This window comes from Diadema antillarum, unplaced genomic scaffold (assembly GCF_040938485.1).
Source record: "Diadema antillarum isolate AM-2024a unplaced genomic scaffold, OU_Dant_1.0 seq00000413_RagTag, whole genome shotgun sequence".
Classification (NCBI taxonomy): Eukaryota; Metazoa; Echinodermata; class Echinoidea; order Diadematoida; family Diadematidae; genus Diadema; species Diadema antillarum.
In genome coordinates this window covers 916,817-939,284 of record NW_027271399.1, presented here as the reverse complement: position 1 = coordinate 939,284, position 22,468 = coordinate 916,817, and the positions used below count along the sequence as shown (strand labels likewise).

Here is a 22,468-nt window from a genome sequence, read left to right as displayed (position 1 = left end):
ATTTGTCAATCAGTTGCAAGAAAAACAACTTGATTCACAAATCATCGATTTGAATAAATTCATCAGCTTCCATACAACAGTCAGGGATTTGATCAATTTGACAGGAGGGAACTTTCTACAATTTACTTCACAAAACAGACACTATTAAAACAAAACAAGGAAAATTACATCCCACTGTTACTGCATAAAATAGAAGAAAAATGCAATGCAAACATGAGACAGGAGGTTACGAACAGTGTTGAACACTGGATAAATGCAGTATAAACACTGCTAAAGGCATACATATTTTTTTGTTTCTGTGAGTGGAAGACGAGATTAAACTAAAAGTATACTGACAAGATATTAAAGGACAAGTTCACCTTCATAAACATAAGGATTGAGAGAATGCAACAATATTAGTAGAACACGTCAGTGAAAGTTTGAGGAAAATTGGACAATCGACGCAAAAGTTATGAATTTTTAAAATTTTTGTGTTGGAACCGCTGGATGAGGAGACTACTACAGCTTGTGAGTCATATGCGTACAACAGTATAAAGAAAATGTAAAAGAAAATTCAACATATTTTCACTTTTTTCGCATAATAAAAGAGCTCTTGACTTGCCTCTTTCTAAAGGCAGGGGGAATAATATTGCCCATAACATTTGTCGGTAACGAGTCAGGGGAATGTGTACTTTTTTCAAAAGATGGAATTTTGTGAAATTCTCTTTATATTTTCCTTATGATTGTTGTACGCAAGTTATTCTTACACTGCAGTAGTCTTCTCATCCAGCGGTTGCTGCACAAAAATTTTAAAAATTCATAACTTTTGAACGGATTGTCTGATTTTCCTCAAACTTTCAATGATGTGTTCTACTAATATTGCTACATTCTCTCAATCCTTATGTTTATAAAGGTGAACTTGTCCTTTAAACGCATGTTCCTATTCATTATCATTAATCTAAAGGCAGTCAGAACTGAACTTACAGTACTTGGAATGATTTCAGTAGTGACCACAAAGAGATGAAATTCTTACAAATCTGAGTGAACATTTAACAAGAGACCATACATAATCTCTCATGATAGCAAAATAACAAAAAAACAACACTTCGTCAGTTGAATTACAAACAAAATGCTTAATCCTGGCATCTATGTATTTTTTCCTCTTGAATGCTCTCTTAAAGATCAGCCTCCAACTGTCTCAGAGGATACATTAAGACATTTTGTCCTTTACTTGACATATTTTGACCAGAGTTGGAAAAGATTTGGAATGGCAATGAAGGCAGAAGGGCAGAGACAATTTGATATCAGCAATACTTAAGGTCAAATTGGACTTTGTTTTTTTAGTGGTCACCCATCTGTACATAGCTGTCATCTGCCATGTGTGGCCACTAAACAGATCCCTCGAAGAGAAAATCTATTTTGGAGATCAAGTGCAGAGCAACCATCACTTTGTATCTCATGATAGATTTCATCATTTCTCATCACTAGTATCAACTTGTCTGAATTCAATGTGATGTGCTCTCTCACTTTTTCTGCAATGTTGACCTTTCTCTCAAAACACATTGCAAGTACTGATGAGTTACTGTAGGTGGCCAGATTTTTTCTAAAAAACAAGAGCTGTGCAATAGCTTCTGAATACCTGGTGACTATTTTCCTTGGTAGTGAAAGCCCTCTTGATTTTGTTGAAGTTGAATTTCAAACTGTAGTGCTGAAGACATATGATGGGGCTTTTCCCATAGGTCTATCATACTCTGGGTGCATCATTACTCATGGTGTCGTCTGCGTGGGGTCTCGCATCTGCGCACACGTTTAACTCTTGTTTGTTGGTCCCTGCATCTTGTCCCTGAGCGCAACTCAGAAGTTCCCTGTCCAGTTCGTCTGGTCTTTCTCTGTCGGACACTCTACCTCCATCGTGAATCTCTGCATAGGTCTCAATTCCATTAGCAGGGGGATGCACGTTCGTGTGATTAATGCCCTCCCCTTGCTCCGGCGCCGTGTTGCAATCATGGTCTGTACGCAGTTCAGGTTTGGCGTGTGTGCCATCAGCTTGCACGTAGGGTATATCGTTACATTCTGCCAGAGAGATGAGGTGAATCTTTGTAAGTTTGCTGCATTCCCAAATGTATCAAGCTTACAATCATTCAGTATCAAGTTATATTTTGTACCACTTTTATCCTACCCTACATCATTCTCTGCTGGTCCCTCCCAATCACTTCTGTGTTATGCTGTTATCTTGTTTGTTGGCCTAAAACCTGCTTAACTCTTTATGTGCCACGTTCGCACGTCCGGCTCAGTCGACGGCGTGCCAACTTCGCATATTCTGCTCAACAAACAAAACCAACAAAACTGATCGATAAATCACTAATCCCGCGGTACAATCAAAGCGTTTCTCGCGCTTTTGTTCCTCTCACATACGGCTTGCATTCTATGTGGCGATTTAACTATCAAGCGGCGTTCCCAACTAGATTTGCGTGTACCTTCTAAGTTTATGTCACTATTTTATGTGCAAAAGTCATGCCTTTACAGTAATGTAGCAATTGGTAATTCAAAAGAAAAATTGAAAATAGAATTGTTATACATTGTATATGGAAGCAAAGTTTGGTATTCCTCTAAACCTTGCTCACTATTATGTCCAGCTTAACAGAAATTTGTAGAAGTTATACAGATTGGAAAAACAGAATTCTTTCTCAAAGAATGACTACCTTCATGTCTCAGAATAACGTGGCACACAGGGGGTTTCCACCATGGCACATAAAGAGTTAAAAAGAAAGACATGTATGCATACATTCACACTTAAAATATGTTTTGAAAAGGCTCTTTACGGACACACATTGTACTGTGACACTGACAGATTATATTAATACTGATGACATACAAAAAGCTATGTACATTAAAGCTCACAAGCTCATAACAAGCTTAAAAAGATGACAAACATTGCACTACTAAGTGCATTTTAAATCCCACTTTTTTTTCTTCAAGCAAAAACTACGATGGGTAGGCTTCATTTTTTGTCCTGTATGAGACCCTAATTGACTATAGACACACATGGGATACTATTCAAACATCAATGAACTCCTGAGAAGACATATCTGTGTGATAGAACTTCAAACTCATCAGAGTTCAAGTCAGGACTCACTTTTTCTCCTCTTGCCGATGGTGGACGGGATGAGAGTGGCAAGGACGATGAGGCTTCCAATAGCAGCTCCCCCTGTGACATATGTCACTATACCCTTGTAGTAGCCAGCACAGGCAGGGCAGCAGTGCCTACGGGAGAATTACAGCAAAAATAACGCGTAATGTGCTGCAACATCATTGCAGGCTTTTATGACTTCCCTTTCACACCAATTCTTCACTTACGCTAGCATACAATGAGTTTATATTTCAAGTTCAGTACTTGTGTTGGCACTAGTGTCGACTCCCAAACAAATGTATTAAATCAAACACTGACAGCTTAACAACGAGGGACATCAATCATAACTACCACTCCATGCGCTAAATTTTCATTGTGTTTGCCAATGAAGAAGCTTGTGTATCTCCAACACAAAGAGTGAAACTATGAGGTAGCACAAACACCAGAACTGTCAATTACAATCTATTACCCCATGACTTTATGATGTATTGCACAGAGATATAACAGAAAAAACAAGAAACAAAGAGCCTACAGAACACATGAATTTGAGATGTGCATATCAATGGATATCACTGCACTGATTTCTGAAATTACAAAAATCATCATTTGCAGATGAAACAGAAACCCAGCATTAGTGCTGTAAAATAGTTCTGAAATGTGAGTTTGGGATAGAAACAGCCACTGCAAAAATCTGAATCCATATAATCGAAGTTAAGGATTGTTAAATACACAAAATGTAAACAATGGTCATAATAAGCATGCTTCCAGACTAAACCGTCTACAGTTATGGTTTATTGAGAAAGATGCTCATATGATTATCTCCTTATATTTTAGGCTTCATTGAGAAAATTTTATAAGGTAGGATGTTTTGTGATACAACAGACCCACACATATGCATCAAAAGTGATATCTTACACATTTTTAAAATTACTACTCCCAAAGGTAAGCTGGACCTTTAAGTGACTTTTCTTTCACTCATTATATACAATTTGTACATCTTGATAAAAATAATTGGAAAGTGTACGTAAAAGAAACTGCTATCTTTGCTTATTGGGTAGGGATGCACAAACTTTGCTGTGACCAAATCCGTTCTCTGAGGCTTGTAAGAAAGGAAAAGTAGAATACAAAATGATGCTTAAACACAACAGATACTCACAAACAAGGTTGCAGGAGTTGAATGATCTCCACGGCTACACCATTTGACAATTTGTCTGTGAAACTCATGGCTCCATAGACAAAAGCTCCACTTTCCTATGATTTGTAGACAAAAGAATCCATAGAAATTGTATTTAAAGGGATGGTATAGTTGTGGTCCAAATAAAAGGTGGATCCCACCTTTTATTAGGACCACTTTGTTTTGAATGTCTCAGTCATTTCAAAGCCAATTTTTTGTAAAGTAAACTTTGAATTCCTCTTGGAATCGGATGCTCATTCACACACACACACACACACACACACACACACACACACACAAGAAAAATCTCAAGCCCCATCTCAACCAATACTATACTATCCATTTAAGTGTCTATATTTCAATTCCTCATTAAGCTCAAATAATTCTGAAGAAAATCAGCTATCTGAATATCAAAATAAAAAGATTCTCACCATCTCTGGAAAAAAAAAAAAAGAAATTGAGCTCTGTAACATAAAATTAAATTGTCTTCTTTTTAATTCTATTATAGGGCATTATATCTGGTTTGTACAGTTTGGATGGCTGAACAAAAAGGAAAATTAAGAGAGACAGCCACACTTGGCCACTACAAAGAGTCAAGACAAAAAGACTGCTATGATTACAGAAAGCGCACTACAAGTTTACAAATAAAACTCAGGAGTTCGAGTTGATATGAAAGTTCTTGTATGGAAGTAGGGCATGAAGTTGCACACTTGTGACTAACTCAGTTTTACATAGCAATTCCACTAGCAGACGCAAGCTGCTTGCACACACAAAAAGGGCAATAGAGGAAACATCACCATTCAGCATAATATAAAAATATTGACTGCATCAATATCAAGATGTGGCTGATTTGGTAGGCATGCCGGGATCTTACAGCCATGTTATGACTCCTTTGAGGGGATAAAATCTATCGTACCTCACAAGGCTGCTGAACGTTTCTGAATACTGTGAATAAAAGGGCAATCATTGGAGGTATCTATGTCCTTCATACCTGCAAAGCCTTTCCTCTGAATGTCTAGAAAAATCTCCTTAAATATTAGTTTTATTTGAATAAATGCAAATACTGACATGTAAAAACATCTTCCAAGAATAATAACAAATAATATGAACACTTGTAATGCGCCGGTATCCATCATGAATAGATGCTCATGGCACAAGAAAGAGGCAGAAAGAAAAAAACCAGTTACAAAGAGGTATGAGAAAAGGAATAAAGGAAATGTTTACAAAAAAGCTTGTCTAAATAACCAGGTTTTAAGTGAGCTCTTAAACTCACTTAGAGAGGACAGATTACGAATGTTTTGTGGGAGTCTATTCCATAGGAATGGGCCAGCATACAGAAATGATCGATCACCCCAAGAATTATGAGTTTGTATATATTTTTTTACAACATGTAATGAAGTAGCTTGTGCATTTTTCTTGTTTGTCTTTTGCATCATTTTATATTTGTTAATGTTTCTATCATTAAATGATATCTTTATGTTATCATTATTGTTATTGATCAGCATAAGTTGGGGAATCTGAGTTCAAATTGGCAGAAAGAACACCGACAGGGACTCACCGTATTACGTCCAATCAGGTCAGCAGTCAGAGCTAGGGAGGTAACCAAAACAGTGGAACCCCCAGCCCCCAGTAAGATGGCTGCTCCGTACACCTCCAGCCCTATGTTAGGAACAGCCATCCACACGCAGGCCCCGATGTACAGCATTGCCCCAAGGAAATACGTCAGCTGGTGAGGAAACAGCAAAGCACAGGAATATCGTCACATTCACAGCGACAGTCTGTAATCATCCTGTGATTGTACATTACGACACAAAAAAAAAAATTATTCTACATCATTTTCTGATTTTCAAATTGTTTCTACCCTCACTTCCTCTAATTCTACTACATTCACTAACATGCTGCCTCTATTCTAATCACCCACTGCTTGAAATTTAGTAGCAGGTCGGTATTGTTGTTGGACATTCAATACACATATTTTTAGTACTAGCACACAATAATCTAACAGGCTGCTTTCTTGATGGCGATAAGCTCTAATTGAAGTAGAATTTGAAAGCCCTATTACTCACAAACATATCACTCAATATGAGATATGCCGACATACATTTTACTGACAATTCAAGCAACACAGGTAGCAAAGCAATTCTAAGATTCGTCAGTTGAGCCAGATCATTCCTAGAACTTTACAATGACAACGTGTGTCTGAGGCAATGCATATTTAATGTATGCATGGCAGTCATATCTCTGCCAGGTAAAACCCTCCCTCCACAAGTAGAAAGTCAGACGAACCTTTTTGCCACAGTATTTGTTTATCGGCTTGGCAACAAATGTAGACAGAAACCCACTGAAGTATACGACGAGCGGAACAAGAGCCACTGATTCCTGTGGAATAAAGACAAGTCAAATAAAAGAAGAAAAATTTTACACTATTTTCTTGGCCAAACAGAAGAGACACAATTCAGTATTGAGGGTGGTCATTACTTAATACCCAATTACATGTACATTTCTGGTCTATCAATCAATTACCCTACAAATGCTTAGGATGCCAGTTAACACAAAACTGAAAACAGCACACAGTAATCAATCACTTCAGGTTTAGACTTACCTTGTCTAACATGAGAGTATCTGTGACATACATAGGAATGTAGATCTGGGCGATGTTGACCATGAGCCTCGTGAACATATACAGCAGGGCTACCTGTAACAAGAGACAAAGGTTATAGAGAATGCTGTAAAAGTGGAAATTTTCGCGGTGTTGAAATTTTCGCGCATTTCACGCAACCAGATACAAGCGCGAAAAGAAAAGCACACGAATATTTTTGCATGTCATATGTGCCAGGGGTTAATGTCTTTATTCCGCGGAATTAAAAACAGCCAAGCACGAAAAATTAGTCGCGCGAAAATATTTGTATATAGCCACTGGTTTAGTCACAAAATATCTGATTAGCATCCAGTCCTCTATCAAGTGAATTTAGAAACACATCATACAAACAGGAGACTCTTGCACTTGTGACATATTTGTTCTTTACATGTAAGACTTACTATGTACCACTGAAAATAAATCATATGTGCCTATGAATTTGTACGGCCCTATTGCAAATTTGACACATACACCTATTTTATGACATGTGTAACAATGATATGCTCACCTCGTCAAATGTACAAATGAAGCTATCTGATATTTTGGTGTTTTGTGAAAACAATAAGTCATTTCAAAATTCTAAACCTTACCTTGTCTGGTGTGATTTCAATGAAACTTTTACAGTCCTACTTGTTTGATATTATAATATGAATCATTGACATCTTTCACTAGGAGCATAGTTTCACTCTAAGTTACTACATAGAATTAGACTGTACCTAGATCTCTGACCATCAAAAGACTTTGCTTCAGATGGTGGGGGGGGGGGGGGCATTTGTTGGACAAATTTGCGCTCAACCTATCAGTGGCAGCTTTTAACAGTTTATTAATATATATATATATATATATATATATATATATATATATATATATATATATATATATATATATATATATATATACATATATATATATATACATACATATATATATATATATATATATATATATATATATATATATATATATATACATATCTGACAAAATGCTTCACGAAATAACACCCTGACTTGATGGATATCTTCACTTCTGTAGCTACAAACTTTATGGCCAGTTTTACATGGTATTTGGACAAGAATGGGCAGGGAAATGCTATATTACTGTAATCTTCATACTCCCCTTCATCATTTTGTTGTTACAGCTTTAATATTCATCTTCTTCACTTCATCCCTGCTACTCACTCAACATCCTCACTTTCCTCCTGCTACTCACTCACCTTCATCTATTTTTCCTGCTCCTCATTCCCTTTCATCACTTTTCTACTTGTACTAAATCACATTCCTCACTTTCCCCTGCAACTCACTTGCCTTCCCCCTGCTATTTTCTCACCTGATAGAACTGGTGCTCCTTTAGCCAGTCACTCCACTTCATGCGCAGCTTGGAAGCACCCCCCTGGATGCTGTAACTCGTTGAGTCCTCCATCTCGCTGGAGGAACTCAGTCTTCTCCTCCTGCCTCTCCTGGGCTCTCGAGTGCCGAAGTGGAAGATGGCGGCAAAGATCGAGCCAACCCCGACAACAATCAGCACCAGATACTGCAGAGGAAGATTTGCAAGCATTGAACAACATTCGATTAATAAACACTGCCGATTAAAACTAGAAGACAATGCCATGTGGTTATGACATTTGAGTCAAATGTAGCTGGCAAAGCTACATGTAATAGCATCCCCCTATCTTTCAACATTTTTTCCCCCATGAGCATATGCACCATACATTTAAAAAAAACACATGTTCTCTGTCATACAGGGATACATTTGAAGTAAGTAGGCACTAGGCTGTGGTATCTTCAGTTAGGAATACACAGATGCCACTCCAAGTTTGTTTGTTTGTTTGCTTGTTTAATGTTTTCCAAAATAACTTTAAAAAAAAGTCAAGATATACAATGAATGCAAATGACAGAATCAAAAGCACCTCCCAGTCCACTATACCATTGTCATGATGTCAACAAAGTAATAATCATGATAATATACAGTAAAATCTGCCTTAAGAGGCCATCTGTCTGTAGTAGCCACTGAAAAATCCCCCAAGAGCCCCCATAGCAGCCATGACCAGCAGTCACAAAGTTTGTTTCCCGCAGTAGATATCAAACTGTAAATAGCAATCGCAGACTCGCCGCACCAAGCCACAGCCGAACCAATAATTCAGCAAGCTTTTTTTCTTTTCTTTTCTGCTTCATATCCCTATTCCACAGAGATTTTTTCTCATTGGTCACTCATCAGATGCCAGTTTTTTGCTCCGGCCATGCACCGAAGTGCATCCGATTGCAGTCTGATGAATCCGACTGTATTGGTCGATTATCAGGCCAATGTCAGACATGTCGCATGTGATCCTCATCAGACGCTCTTGCCTCATTGGATCACCGCCCGACATGTCTCACACTGAACTGATAGTCGACAAACACAAGTCGGATTTATCAGACTGCAATCTGACACACCGGTGGGTGGCCAGATGCAGAAAACTTTGCTTGCGACGAGTGACTGACGAGAAAAAAATCTCTGTGAAATGGGGGTATTACAACCATGCCTGCCATGTGTGGTGAACAGTTCGAAGCACGCTCCAGGGATTACAGCCTGAAGTTGAGAGCCCTCAGGCTGGGCAATACTATCACCAATGCCTTGAAACACAGGGTGCGTTTGAGCATTCTAAAGCAAACCAAAGCAAACTGAACTATGCCAGTTTTGGAGCGTTTGAGCGCTCTGTTGAGAAAGCATACCTCACGAGTTATTTTTAGAGGGGGTCACGCATTTTGTAGCGAGAGGGTCATTCACCTGGCTCGCTTGAATTACTTACAGATATCCCGAACAAAGAGAATGAACTCTTTGCATTGTGATGTATGTGCATGTTATGCGCTTTCTCACATACGAACTTTTGATACGCTTTTGGTACCCTTTTGCAGTCAGACCGCAACACGGCTGTTAATGAGCTCAAATAAAAAATTTATCGTATGCGCAGGTTTTTGCGCTTGCGCATGTCCTTCTCAGCACCCGAGATTTTGCGAGATATTCAGAGACGGAGTGCATGGTTGGCGAGATTCACTTATTGACGACATGAAGATCTACTATCCGTGACTAATTGACATGGTTTGTGAATATTTGAAATAAATCAGACCTTTTAATGCTTACATCACATAAAATGACCTTATGCTACCATTATTCTTATCTCTGCATTATATCAATAATTTCAAAACAACCCTAAGACAAACTAGAAAAGCACTCTGAGAGCGCACACCTCCACCAAGCAGCTACTTTCCAGCGATGATCTTGCTCTTCCCAAAGAGATTTTTCTCCTCTCCACCACTGGGGAAAAGCTCTTTGGGCTCTTCCATAGAGATCAGTGATTTCCACACCCATAGGTATACATGCTGAAAAATCGCCCGATTTCCCAATATCGAAATCCTCAGCTGCGCAGCGCGCTTCGCCCAGCTGCAGAAACTGGAGCACGCACTATAGTGCACGTTTGAAAACCTCAAAAATGCGCAGCTTGAACTCCCAAGTTCATCCTACCTGTCAAAATATCAAAATCCTTCACAAATTCCCCTAAAATTCTCGGATCACTACCAAAATTTAATTGTTTGTTACTTGTGTCATTCTCAACCTTTCTTGCTAGTTTCATCCAAATTTGAGTTATTTTGCACAAGGACAAACAAACAAACAAACAAACGGTAACGAAAACATAACCTCCTCCCTTGACGGAGGTAATCATGACAAGGCTTTCTATTTATTGTTCACCCGACCCGTTCCAAGGTTGAATCATCTCATTACTGATATTCAACATTTTAGGAATACTTGTTATAATAGCACAGTAAGAACTGAATTGGTCCCAACTCAGAAAACTATAAAAAATTGAGTCTCGTCGAGTAAAAATCATGGTGTGGCAATTTGAGATACATGAATGATCATGCGCTCCCAGGGTATCATTAGATTAATTACTCAGCGATGTATAGTGGACTAATATGGAATAATTATTGTAATACAAAATAGAGAGCCCCAAAGAACTCATGTGTGCAAAGTAACTGTTAGACCTTTTATTATTGATTAATATGCTATTCATTAATGCAACAGTTACTGTATCTTGTTGAGTAAACAAAATCAAAGCCAAAGTTGAGCTGTCGACCAGAGTGGACTGTTGTTCTTGTTGTTTACGTGGAGATCTTAATTGCAGTTGCCTGAGCCCGAGCACGTATCATACAGTGTACATCATGCGCGCACACACACACATACGTAGGATTCTACACTGTCATCTGCACGCAGAGTATTACTGTCCTTCCGAGAAAGTTCGTTCAACTCTCCACTCAGAGGGAAACTTTGGGCTTTAAAAATGAAACCAAAAGAATCCATCAACAACAACAACAAAAATAATGACAAAAAGAAAAAATTATATAAAACAATTTTTTTAAAGAAGATATATCACAGTCTCATCACAGATCCTCTAACAACATCAAGAAGGCTTCATACCCTAAACTGAGGGATGTCATCCGAATCTAGAGACGTTGAGACTTGATCCGAGTCCTTCTCATCTTCTTGCATGTGCAGCAAGAGGAACGTCACAAGGTAGACAAATATGCTGGACATCACAGTAAAGGCATACCTAAATAAAATAAAAGCAAATGAAAATAAAAAGTGATTCATCTTGCGTGCTCTTACATCACAGGAAGATTAACACTGACATTTTAAAGGTATACTTTACCATTTTCAGATGAAAGAAAAATCCAGCTTTAGTGTTTCAAAATAGTTCTAAAATGTGAGTTAGGGATAGAAACAACCAAAAAGTCAGCATAATTGATGTTCAAAGTATTGTTAAATATACAAAATGTGAACAACTGTTACACTTAAAAAGTTTCCCGACTAGACGGTCCACAGTTATGGTTTATTGAGAAAAATAGTGATATCTCCTCATATTTTAGGCTTTATTGCAAAATATTTACATGGTAGGATGTTTTGTGATACAAATGAACGACACATATGCATCAAATGTGATATCTCAAACATTTTTTTTTTTTAAATCACTGCTCCCAGTGGTAAACTGTACCTTTAATAAGCTGTTACTCTGCTTTAGTACAATGTACTTATACTGCAACCCTTCTTGTGCCTATGCATTTACTTTCACTTGCTGAGCTTTGGTACCATTAAGTAAATCTCTCCAAACTTCATCTTATTGTAAGTTAACAAGCCGACTTAGGTGTAGCAATATACATTAGTCCAATAGGAAGGCCATGCTGACACAGAAGGATTAGAATGATTAGGTATTCTTATCACTGACAATTAGTTTAGCGACATCTGTGACGATCAGCAATACTCCAGGACATGTGCAAATAAGTAAACAAAGCACAGTTTTCCATGGGTTAATTGAGTATCACAGTAGAATTCTTATTCAGTGACATCATAGAAGCATCTAATATGCAAGGGAAAAAAAAAACACCTGAGTGAGAAAAAAAAGCCCCTGCCCCCCCCCCCCCCCCCCCCCCATGATTAAGAAAGAAAAAAAACACAAATGGTCTGGTTCTATGAAGAAAAATGAAGAAAACTTCCATCATTTTTTCATACAAAATAATTTCTCATTAGTAAATGTTTATGCTAAACATCCAGGGTGGGTTTGATGACAGAAAAAGCATTCAGCCCAGCAGGACACTGTGCTACATGAATTTCTAGTACATGATTATATGCAATCTCTGCACATAGCACAGATGAGCTCACTTCGGCAAAACATACATGTCGGACATGCAACCCCAATTCCGACTTGCCTTATTGCATTCAGCTCAACCCTCTCTCCATCCATTTGGGTTAGCTCAGGGATGAGGGAGAGGTGTGAGATCTGGGTCGCTGCCCAGCCAAACTGGAAGATGACGATGAAGGGGGCGTAGTAGATGAACCTCGCCCAGTCCTCCGAGTTCTCACCCCCAAACACTGGCTGGAAGATGAACGTGAACGCCGCCAGCACACAGATGGTGCCTGACTCGGTTACATGAGGGAAAGAAAGAGATATATTACAGCTTGAGCACCTTCCGTAAATCAATTTCGACAACTCATAGGAAACAGAAATAGATGAGAAACAGTACGAATTTCACAGTGATTATGTACACCTTCTGCATAGAGCCTATCTTTATCAACATGTACAAATATTGTACTATGTGTCCTGTCTGCACTAAAGCTTGATATAAAGTCAATGACCATCAATTACTTGTTTTTCACTTCACAGGCTTTCCGTTATATGGAATGATACAATTTTCCCTACTTTATTTCAAACAGTATGTGGGGGCACTGAGGCATAGAGGATAAGGCTCTTGATTTTCAATTAGAGGTCCCGCATTCAAATCTCCTCAAGTGCCTACATCCTTGAACAACCTGCTTTTACCCACCATGTCCCTCTCAACCCAGGTGTATATTATGTATGGGTACCTAATCATTATTAATAATATTATTATCATCATCATCATCATCATTATTATCATAACCATTATCAGTATCACTGTTATCATTATTATTACTAACATCATTATTACCATCTTAAAAATGGCAAAGAAAGCTGACCACCCCCCCCCCCAAAAAAAAAAAGATAGAGTTATGACAATTCACTCTGAAGATAAGACGCATTCAAGCACAACAGATATCTGCCACACAAGCACAACTGCTTGTTCCAAAGCACCATGGCATGTACCTCAGAATAAGAAAATGGCAAAAGTTCTCTTTCTAAAAATATCTACTGACTTTGAACTTTAGACTACAGTAATAGTTAGAACATCAAACTTTTATATAGTTGTACAAATATCAAATCTATTCTTTCAGACTTTTATGCAGCAACCTCCCATAAACATAATAAAGAAGAAAATTACAGAAGAAAATTGACTTTGCACCCAAGTGTATGAGCTATTAGCCATTCAGGCACAGTTCGTCAATTTGAAATATCTGGGCAAAATTTCTTTGACCTTTATTTCAAAACAATTTTAGACTTTGACATTTGGACAGCACGTGGTTAAAGCAGGAACCTTTTCCAGTTTTAGTATTAACAAACACGATACTGATTGTTTATGCCACAGCACCTCATTTGTTCTTTTTTTCTGGCTTTAATGCATAAACAGAAAGTTGGGCAACACTCAGAATGCATCAAATGGTACGCACAGAAGGTTGTCATGCAATACCATTTGAAAATGCTATTAAGAGTAAGTAGACCCGCTACATAAGTACAATACAGCTAAACCTAGGCACAAGCATTAAATGCACAAATGCAGACCTTGTGACAAACACCAAACTACCCTCAGCATGGTCCCTACAGTATGATCACCATGAACCCCTCCCCCTCCTTACCGAGCAAGTGCCAGGATTTCCGGCGACCATAGTTGCAGCAGCCAGTCTTTGTCCTATCCGACTCGTAGCCAATGAGGGGAGTGCAGATTCCATCGCTGACTTGGCCAAGGAGCAGCAAGCCTCCTGCCATGGAGTTTCTGGTGAAACAAAAGATTTAATTGTCATTGTCATCGTCAGAACTGTTTTGCTTTCGTGACATACTTTCTGCCATATGAACTTTGATAAAGTTCAGTTCTTATAAATCGTGGATCTGGCTTGAAAATAAAAACAAAAAACAAAATCCACCTCCTTTTATTTTGGTGAAGAAGATGATGAGGGAGCAATGTCATCCATGTTAGTCATACATTTTGGTATGATTCTAAAGTTTATAGTGTAAAAGATTAAGACTTGTGTCTTGTCACTCATCAGTACATGTAAGCCTGTACGTATCTTTGTCATACAACCATTTTTTTTTTTTTTTAAGTAATTGTGAACAGTTCAGGTAAAAATGGCTAACATATGATTTTTTTTAATTTCCAAAATATATGCAGAATTTTTAAACATCATCCAGGGCATAACTGTGAGTAGTGTGACTTAGGCTACCTGGTTACTGCATGTGTGGTCACATACGGTAGCAATGAAACCATAATTCGGCCAACTTTGTTTATAACATTATCATACACTGTATTGTCAATGCAGTGTATGGAATTTAAATGTACTCACATTCACATGCTTGTTATCATAAAGGCATCAGGAACAATGAAATGAAACTTCTACATTAACAAAGATGAGCACACCAAATGAGAGGAGATGCCTTTAATAGTCTTTTCAGCTGAAGTCTTTTATTGACCAAATATCCAATTGCCTCCAACCTTTGAACTGACTAACGTGATTGAATCAAAGTTATAAACCCCAACTTACATATGTCGGAAACGTTCCTGTATTGGAGCAGGACAAACACAGTTGGCACCAAAGTTCACATTTCACTGTCTATACGGAAAATTACGATACCATCACTTTTGTTTTTAACCCGTTGAGGACGAGCCCCGAGTATACTCGAGGCAAGTGTCTATGGGAAATGCGCGTTGCAGGAAAATCAGCCTGTCCGCAACGGGTTCATGTGCAGGTGCCACGTTCCTAGGTCTATAATACAACTGTACCTGCGTTGTGAACACAGCCAGTATAATAGCGTCAAACTAATAATGGAAGTATAATGGTCCTAGTTTATCATCATAAAGCCAACTACACACACAGATCTTAGACAAACAAATCAATGTGTGTTCAGCATTCAGCTAGTCATACATGTAAATGAAATCCTGAGACAAGATATCGCACATCACATGCTTCACACCTGATTCATGCTGATAGAGCTCAACATTTTTATCAGCTTGTAAGCTGCCTCTGGTGATTATTTCAACAGCAGATCACCCTCTGCTTTTCAGTGGTGTTATATCACTGAAAGTTTGGGCTCTGATATCACACATATACACAGCTAAAATAAACCTACACCTGTACGCTCTGTCAAATTGTAAGCCAAAACCAAGAAGAGGCTTTTTGAGATTATTTTTCAAAATTATATCTAATTCTGTTTGGAAAAACTCCTGTCCTTTTCCTGGAAAAAGATGTTGGATATGTTATTACAAATGTACACAAGCTGTGTCAGATTTGGTGATCCCTATTCAAAACAAGACCTCTCTACTCCCCATAGATCAATCCATATTTGCTGGAGGGAAAAAAAATATGCACTGTAAGTAAATAAAATGACATCAAAATGCAGCAAAGCCGCTCTGCAAAATACCTACAGAGAAATGTACGTCAGCATGACATGCATGAATACTTACGAAAAAGCCAGCACTTTGTGGAAATATAGGAGGAGGTAGCTGAACCACATTGATGCACACAGGTCGTTCAGTACGTGTCCAACACCGTATGAGAGGCGTTGCGTCAAGGGGAGCCTTTTGGCTGGCTTCCTAGCCGTTTCAACCTGGGGTTCATCTCCAGCCATATCTCTTCCTTTAATGCGTCACGCTTTTCCTTTCAATGAAAACAACGAAGAAAAGCTCAACATGCAACTTCATGGAACTTTTTAAATTCTTGTTGTTCAGATCAATGGTTATGTTTTCTCAAACATGGTAACCACCATCAAACAGAATGCTGTTCTGTCAAGACACTCTCATTGAGTATTAGAATTTTCACACTGGAGCCTTGCATACTTATACCCATCAGAAAACTGCTTGACACAGCATGATACATTACAAGCATACACTGTAGGTGGGCAATGACAGACCAACACGTGCCATTATTATGATGGCTCTTGACAAAACAAGTCCCACGTGACATACAAACATATGATTTTTGCCGGCATGCAGTGACAAGTACCACTGCCGGTTTCACCACTACCTTAGATTAAGTTCCTGAGTACTGCACAGTCTCTATCACTCTCAGGAAATTATTTACACCCGACCAACTTGCAATCGGATATGACTGGTTTTTCTTTTTCACATTTCCTGATCAATTTAACCTCTCTTGGGCAGGGGAGGGGTGGTAGGGACATAAAGTTATCATACTTTAAAGGGAGATTTTTATCTAAACAGGGAAAGTCGTGGGCTCAATAATAATTTCACTTGTCATTCAGGAAATAGGTTAACCACCACTGGCTGATACAGATTGAAAAAGCAAATTCACTGATCAAATGATTACCACATTGTGGGACATACAGTAAATGTTGTCATTGACAACTTACCCCATGTATCCTGACATACAGTGTACTTTCTCAGTCATCAAAAATATGAGATACTGCTTCGTAATTGCTTGATGTCATATTTTCATATCTCTCCTGGAAAGTAACAACAATCATTCCCCACCTTGCTCATTTTTAACATTACATTGTAGGTTGAGAATTTTATTTACCGGTACATAAAATAGATTTTTATGTACTTGTAGCCGCTCTCAAGGTTGCTCCCCCCCCCCCCCCAAAAAAAAAAAGTACACAATACTCCTCTGACACCATTATCATTGAATATATAAATATGGTTTGAAGGGATCCACTTGGGACCATAATACTCGTTAAATATGAAATACCATACAAGCAATATGAGAAATATACAATGCACACATACATTGTAAGAAAACACATTTGTTTTTAGAGAGTGTGAAAAACTTTTCACTTTAATTGTGTACATCATCTGCACTGCATCCTTGGAGCTGCACCATATGCAGCAAAAAGACACACATTCAATACAGTTCGTACAGAGACTCCAACTCTCCCGCTTTCAATGGGAGATCTCCCGCTGAAAGCCCATTTTTGCAAAATCTCCCATTCTCCCGCTTGACATTTGATTTCTCCCGCCCTGGCCCTATCTATGTCTCCCACTTGAAATGATTTCTTCCTTTGCACTAGTGTCATCGTATGTTGAAAAATAAGCCTGAGATAGCACAAGAAAGCATCTAGAACCTTAAAGCTTCCAGGGCCCTTAAGCGAGCCCTGGACCCTAGCCGCAAGGAACTTCGCGCACATCAAGTTGGAGTCTCCCGTTTGCTAGGGGTTTCAGGCGGGAGAATCTCCAGATCAGAAGGTGCTTGGGGTTGGAGTCTCTGTTCGTACAGGCTGTACAACTTGTACTGCAGTTCCTGTTCACAGAGTACGTCATTGGCATTCAGCCAGTGGCGGATCTACAGTGTAGGCGGGGGTGGGGGTGGGGTGCATGTACATTGGGGGTACTTGTAGCTTCTTTTTTCCTTTTTTCTTTTTGGGTGAAGGGGGTTTATAACCCCACCCCACCCCCCCCCCACCCCCCCGAGCTTTTTCTCCTTTTTTTTTCTTCTTTTTTTTTTTGCTTGTTAGCGGAGAAGTAGCAGCATTAACAAACTTGAAACTTTTTTTGCCTGTCTTGTCCCAAACTTACCCCACCCCCTCAGTAAAAAGCTAGATCCGCCACTGCAGCCCATTCAAGTGACCAAATCTAGTCACTGCAATTGACACTTACTCTGGCTGAGGAGGTGTGGCAGGGAAACTAAAAGACACATGGTCATTTATTAAAGCAGTAAGCAATTAGTGTAATAAATGTGCATTAGCAGTCCAATGTGACAAGAGGAATGAAACATTACTTATTATTCATTTTCTTTGACTATTGTGTGTATATCTGTTTGTTTGTTCATTTATTTTGTTTTGTTCTGTTTTTTGTTTCTTTGGTGTTGGGATTTAAACCCCCTCCACCCCCCTTGAGCTTTTCCTTGCTTTGCTTATGTTTGTTTTTTGTTTATTTTTTTTTTCTCTTGTTAGCAGAGTAGTGGCAGCAAAAAATGCAAAGACCTTTTTTGCTTCTCAGCCGATTTTGGGAGAGAATTGGCACCAGAAAAATGTGAAGACCCTTCTTTTTTTCTTCTTCTTTTTTTTTTCTTTTGCTTGACATTAGGCCTACTCCCTAGCAAAAAGGTAGATCTGATCCTGTTGCCCATTCAAGTGACCAAATCTAGTTACTGCAACTGACACTTGCTCTGGCTGAGGAGGTGAGGCAGGTACTAACTAAAAGCCACATGGTCATTTAGTTTGTTCAAGCAGTGAAAGTGCCATAACTGTGCATAAGTAAGTCCTATGAGACAAGGAGAGGAGTGACATTTCACTTTTTAGATTTCGCATGAAGGTTGAGTGCCACTCCCATTAAATTTGAGGACACTCTCTTTAGTGTTTTAAAAGTCACATGTATTCATAAATCATTACCAGGAAAAGTTGTCAAACATTAATTGCACAAAAATATGTCACTACATGTACTTTGGCAATATTTGCCTGTCATAATCACACCTTTTAAACTAGCAGTAGGTCTTGTGTCTACAGTGTGCACTTGTACACAAACTGTACAATCTGATGAGGAGCGCTGTGATTTATGTGGTAAGGCAAGATCGGGATTCTGGGGGTACTACATTCTATATGTACAGAGACTCCCAACTCTCCCGCTTTCGACGGGAGATCTCCTGCCGAAAGCCCATTTTTTGCAAAATCTCCCGTTCTCCTGCTTAAGATTTAATTTCTCCCGCCCTGGCTCTGTGTCTCCCGTTGGAAAAGATTTCTTACTTATTGTCATCGTGTGTTAAAAAATAAGCCTTAGATAGCCCCCGGCCGCAAGGAACTTTGCGCTTCGCACACATCAACTTTGAGTCTCCCGTTTGCTACAGGGGTTTCAGGCGGGAGAATCTCCAGATGAGAAGGTGCTTGGGGTTGGAGTCTCTGTATACATGTACAGGACCTGTGCTTGCATCTTCGACGTTCCACCTTCATCTACACACTTGGAATGAAGCAATGCTGTACTACTATTAAACAGCTTGTAGTTGAAGGTACATGAAGGCTAATCACCCGTAATCCTCATGTGAACACAATATGTGATAAGGTGGTCAGTAGTCACTGAATCTTTAACCCATCGAGGACGAGTCCCGAGTATACTCGGGCAATTCTCTATGGCCATGGGGAACGCGAGTTGTAGCAAAATCAATCCGTCCTCGACGGGTCAACAGTCCAAAATATCAGGTGATTTCTTTGTTATTGGTGGTGATGTTTTCTGTCTGTTGTTGCTGTTGTTGGTGGTCTTTTTTGTCTGTCTAACTTTCTCAATTGCTGCAGTACAAATTTCTGAATCTTGTAAACTATAGGACCCAATATTTTTGCCCACCATGGGAAGGGTCAAAGTAGCTTGGGCTATATAAAGTGAAAGAAATGATACATGTATATTGTGTATGTATGATTGTGTACCTGTAATAGATTTGTAGGGTGCTGTTTTATGTTCACTGTACCTTTCATTGATAATTGTGATGTAAGATGTGGAGTGTTTCTATTGTCATGATTATTTTGGTACAATGTAATGTTCATGAAAACAAAATTTCTATGTCCATCATAGACCAATTTAAAAGATGAATGAACGAATGAACAAACGAACGAACGAACGAACGAACGAACGAACAAACGAACAAACGAACAAACGAACAAACGAACAAACGAACAAACGAACAAACGAACAAACGAACAAACGAACAAACGAACAAACGAATCAATCAATCAATCAATCTCAGGCTCCTTAAAATGATAAACATGACCACTTGTGTTTCTGCTCGATGCCTGATTGGGATATCACAACTTAAAAACACAACTTGTATAACGTCACTGGGGCGACAAGACCTCGAGTCCTCGTACAAGTTGTATAGATCTAACAGTTACAAAATGTCAAATGTTAAGGAGAGAAAAAAAAAAAAAAAAAACATGGCGAATGGGATAGCCTTTCCTTTGACATGCTCCTTTGCTTTGGCTTCATTTTTGGAGTAAGACAGTTAGGATTTGGACAGGACATCACATAGGGCCTAACCAATTATTTGACCGTAGCCTGCGTAGGCCCCCCTAACATTTTATACTCAAGTTAGGCCTACCGGTAAATAAAATTTAAAAAAGTCATTTTCACCAAAATTTGAGATACAAGGTCTTGTCACCGCAGCGACGATAAATCAAGTGCACCTAGGTACTTAAAAGCACTTTGAGAAAAGCATTGAAAAAAGATGAAATAACAAACAAAACAAGGGGGAAAAGAGGAGCCTCACAATGTTGTCAGTGGTTCCACAAAGCCGGTAAGGCAATCAGCTCAGCACAGCACAGCACGCACGCACCAGTCCACCGCGTGTGAGCACGAACCGGAGCGCTAGACCAGCCCGTACCCGGTCTCTCGACAGGGGAGTCGCTGCGACGGCGGTGATGGTACCGGTGCACAGGCGACGCGGCCTTGGACTGGATACTACGATCACCTGACACCGATATACTACATAACTCAAAAGTCTAAAACAAGAATGCGATAGCGGCAGATAAACATTCCTACGTTAACTCATTTTTCTGTGATGAAGAGGTTTACAAATCAGCATGACAGTGTTTATTTTTCGCAGAAGGCAGTCTTGTAAGGAGCGACATCGCGTAACACCGTCCGTGTGTACACGACCGATTAGGCCATTCATCCGTAGTAGAGTTTACATGTATCACTCGGCCTATGGACTTTTCGATGCTCTGATCTAGATAGTCCTCTTACAGCTCGAACACAGTGTTTGGTCAAGCCAGACCAGCTTTCTCCTTGATCCCGGCCCCTTCTACGTTGATACAGTTGAGGCATGCATGATGTCATAATACAATACCTTTGATTAGGCAGGGCCAGGAAATACATGCTTGGTACAGGCCTGAGATGGATTTCCTGCTTTTGATTTTCGGCTTCTCGATTCAATGAACTGAAAGGCTTGATTTCATTATAATTGTGTTTTGTTGAATCGTGGAATCTGTAATACATGTGATTCGATTTATCGTTTATCATGAAATTGTATTGAATATGGAATCAATAAAAGATTATGGAAAAACAAAAAAAAAGAAAGGGCCTACTCACAGGGCTTTCAGTCATTCACGGTCTTTGAGCGTCGTTTGCCATCAAGGCTTCAGATGTAGTAGATTTTTTTTTTCAGTGAGATGAATTTAGCTCAGTGTCCTATCTTCACAAAGCCATATACCTCACAAGTAACTCTTTTTTTAATAGATCCCAGTGCAAATGGTTGCAAGATTGTAAGATTGTATTGACTCTAGCGACCCACTCTCGGGGTATGAGAATACAAATATATGTGAATACAAAAATGTAAGTGATAATATACAGTGTACATGTGACAATAAGAGATATAAATAAACGTGTTTACAAATCAAGGCGTAAAGGACGTTTAACTACTCTACCACTATTACGTGGACACACATTCACATCTATAATTTACTTTCTACAAAACTACTGTGTTTCTTCTTTGGTTTTGAAGAAAACTGAAACATAATGATTCTGACAAATTTGGCTACTTTTTTCAAATGGCAAGCATTAGCTGAATTGAATAGATTGGCCATAATGCACTTGGTCTATACTGGCCGTCAAGCTACTAGGTAACTACAATAGTCTCTCTTTGCAGAAAAAGGGACAAACAAAAATATAATGAAATTCATCCCCTATCTGCAGATGAACATAAAGTACAATGTAATTCATCTGTCAGGCTTGCATCAAACCTGCCCTTATTAACAGGTAATCCATTAGATCGACATCTGAATTTACTTATAGTAATATAATCTTTCTTACACAGGACCTGTTAATACTTCTCAAACATCAAAGAAATTATCCTTAAACATTCTATAATTTGTACAAATTCTATTTGACCATATAATTTATGGCTGCTCTCCACTCTTGAATAAACATATCAAAAAGTCTAACTTTTGAAGTGTGTGAAATCC

General features: G+C 38.9%; 1 protein-coding gene across 1 annotated transcript; it reads right to left on the bottom strand.

Moving 5' to 3' along the window:
* Positions 1-1,723: 1,723 nt before the first annotated feature.
* Positions 1,724-20,958, bottom strand: LOC139732306 (major facilitator superfamily domain-containing protein 12-like). Its single transcript, XM_071643176.1, has 12 exons — positions 20,776-20,958; positions 16,038-16,230; positions 14,218-14,354; positions 12,657-12,864; positions 11,371-11,503; positions 8,248-8,451; positions 6,886-6,978; positions 6,570-6,662; positions 5,842-6,009; positions 4,266-4,360; positions 3,116-3,243; positions 1,724-2,052 (listed from the first exon to the last, which is right to left on the bottom strand). Exons 2-12 carry the CDS (start codon positions 16,199-16,201, stop codon positions 1,724-1,726), a joined length of 1,752 nt encoding a protein of 583 aa, XP_071499277.1. The 5' UTR covers positions 16,202-16,230; positions 20,776-20,958.
* Between the last annotated feature and the right edge of the window lie 1,510 nt (positions 20,959-22,468).

Coding starts and splice junctions, on each gene's coding strand:
- LOC139732306 (XM_071643176.1), bottom strand. CDS start 16,201: ATGGCTGGAGATGAACCCCAGGTTGAAACGGCTAGGAAGCCAGCCAAA. Junction 8,452..11,370: donor ATGACATCCCTCAGTTTAGG/GTATGAAGCCTT, acceptor CTTCCTCTGCAG/TATCTGGTGCTGATTGTTGT. Junction 6,979..8,247: donor AGGAGCACCAGTTCTATCAG/GTGAGAAAATAG, acceptor CTCTTGTTACAG/GTAGCCCTGCTGTATATGTT.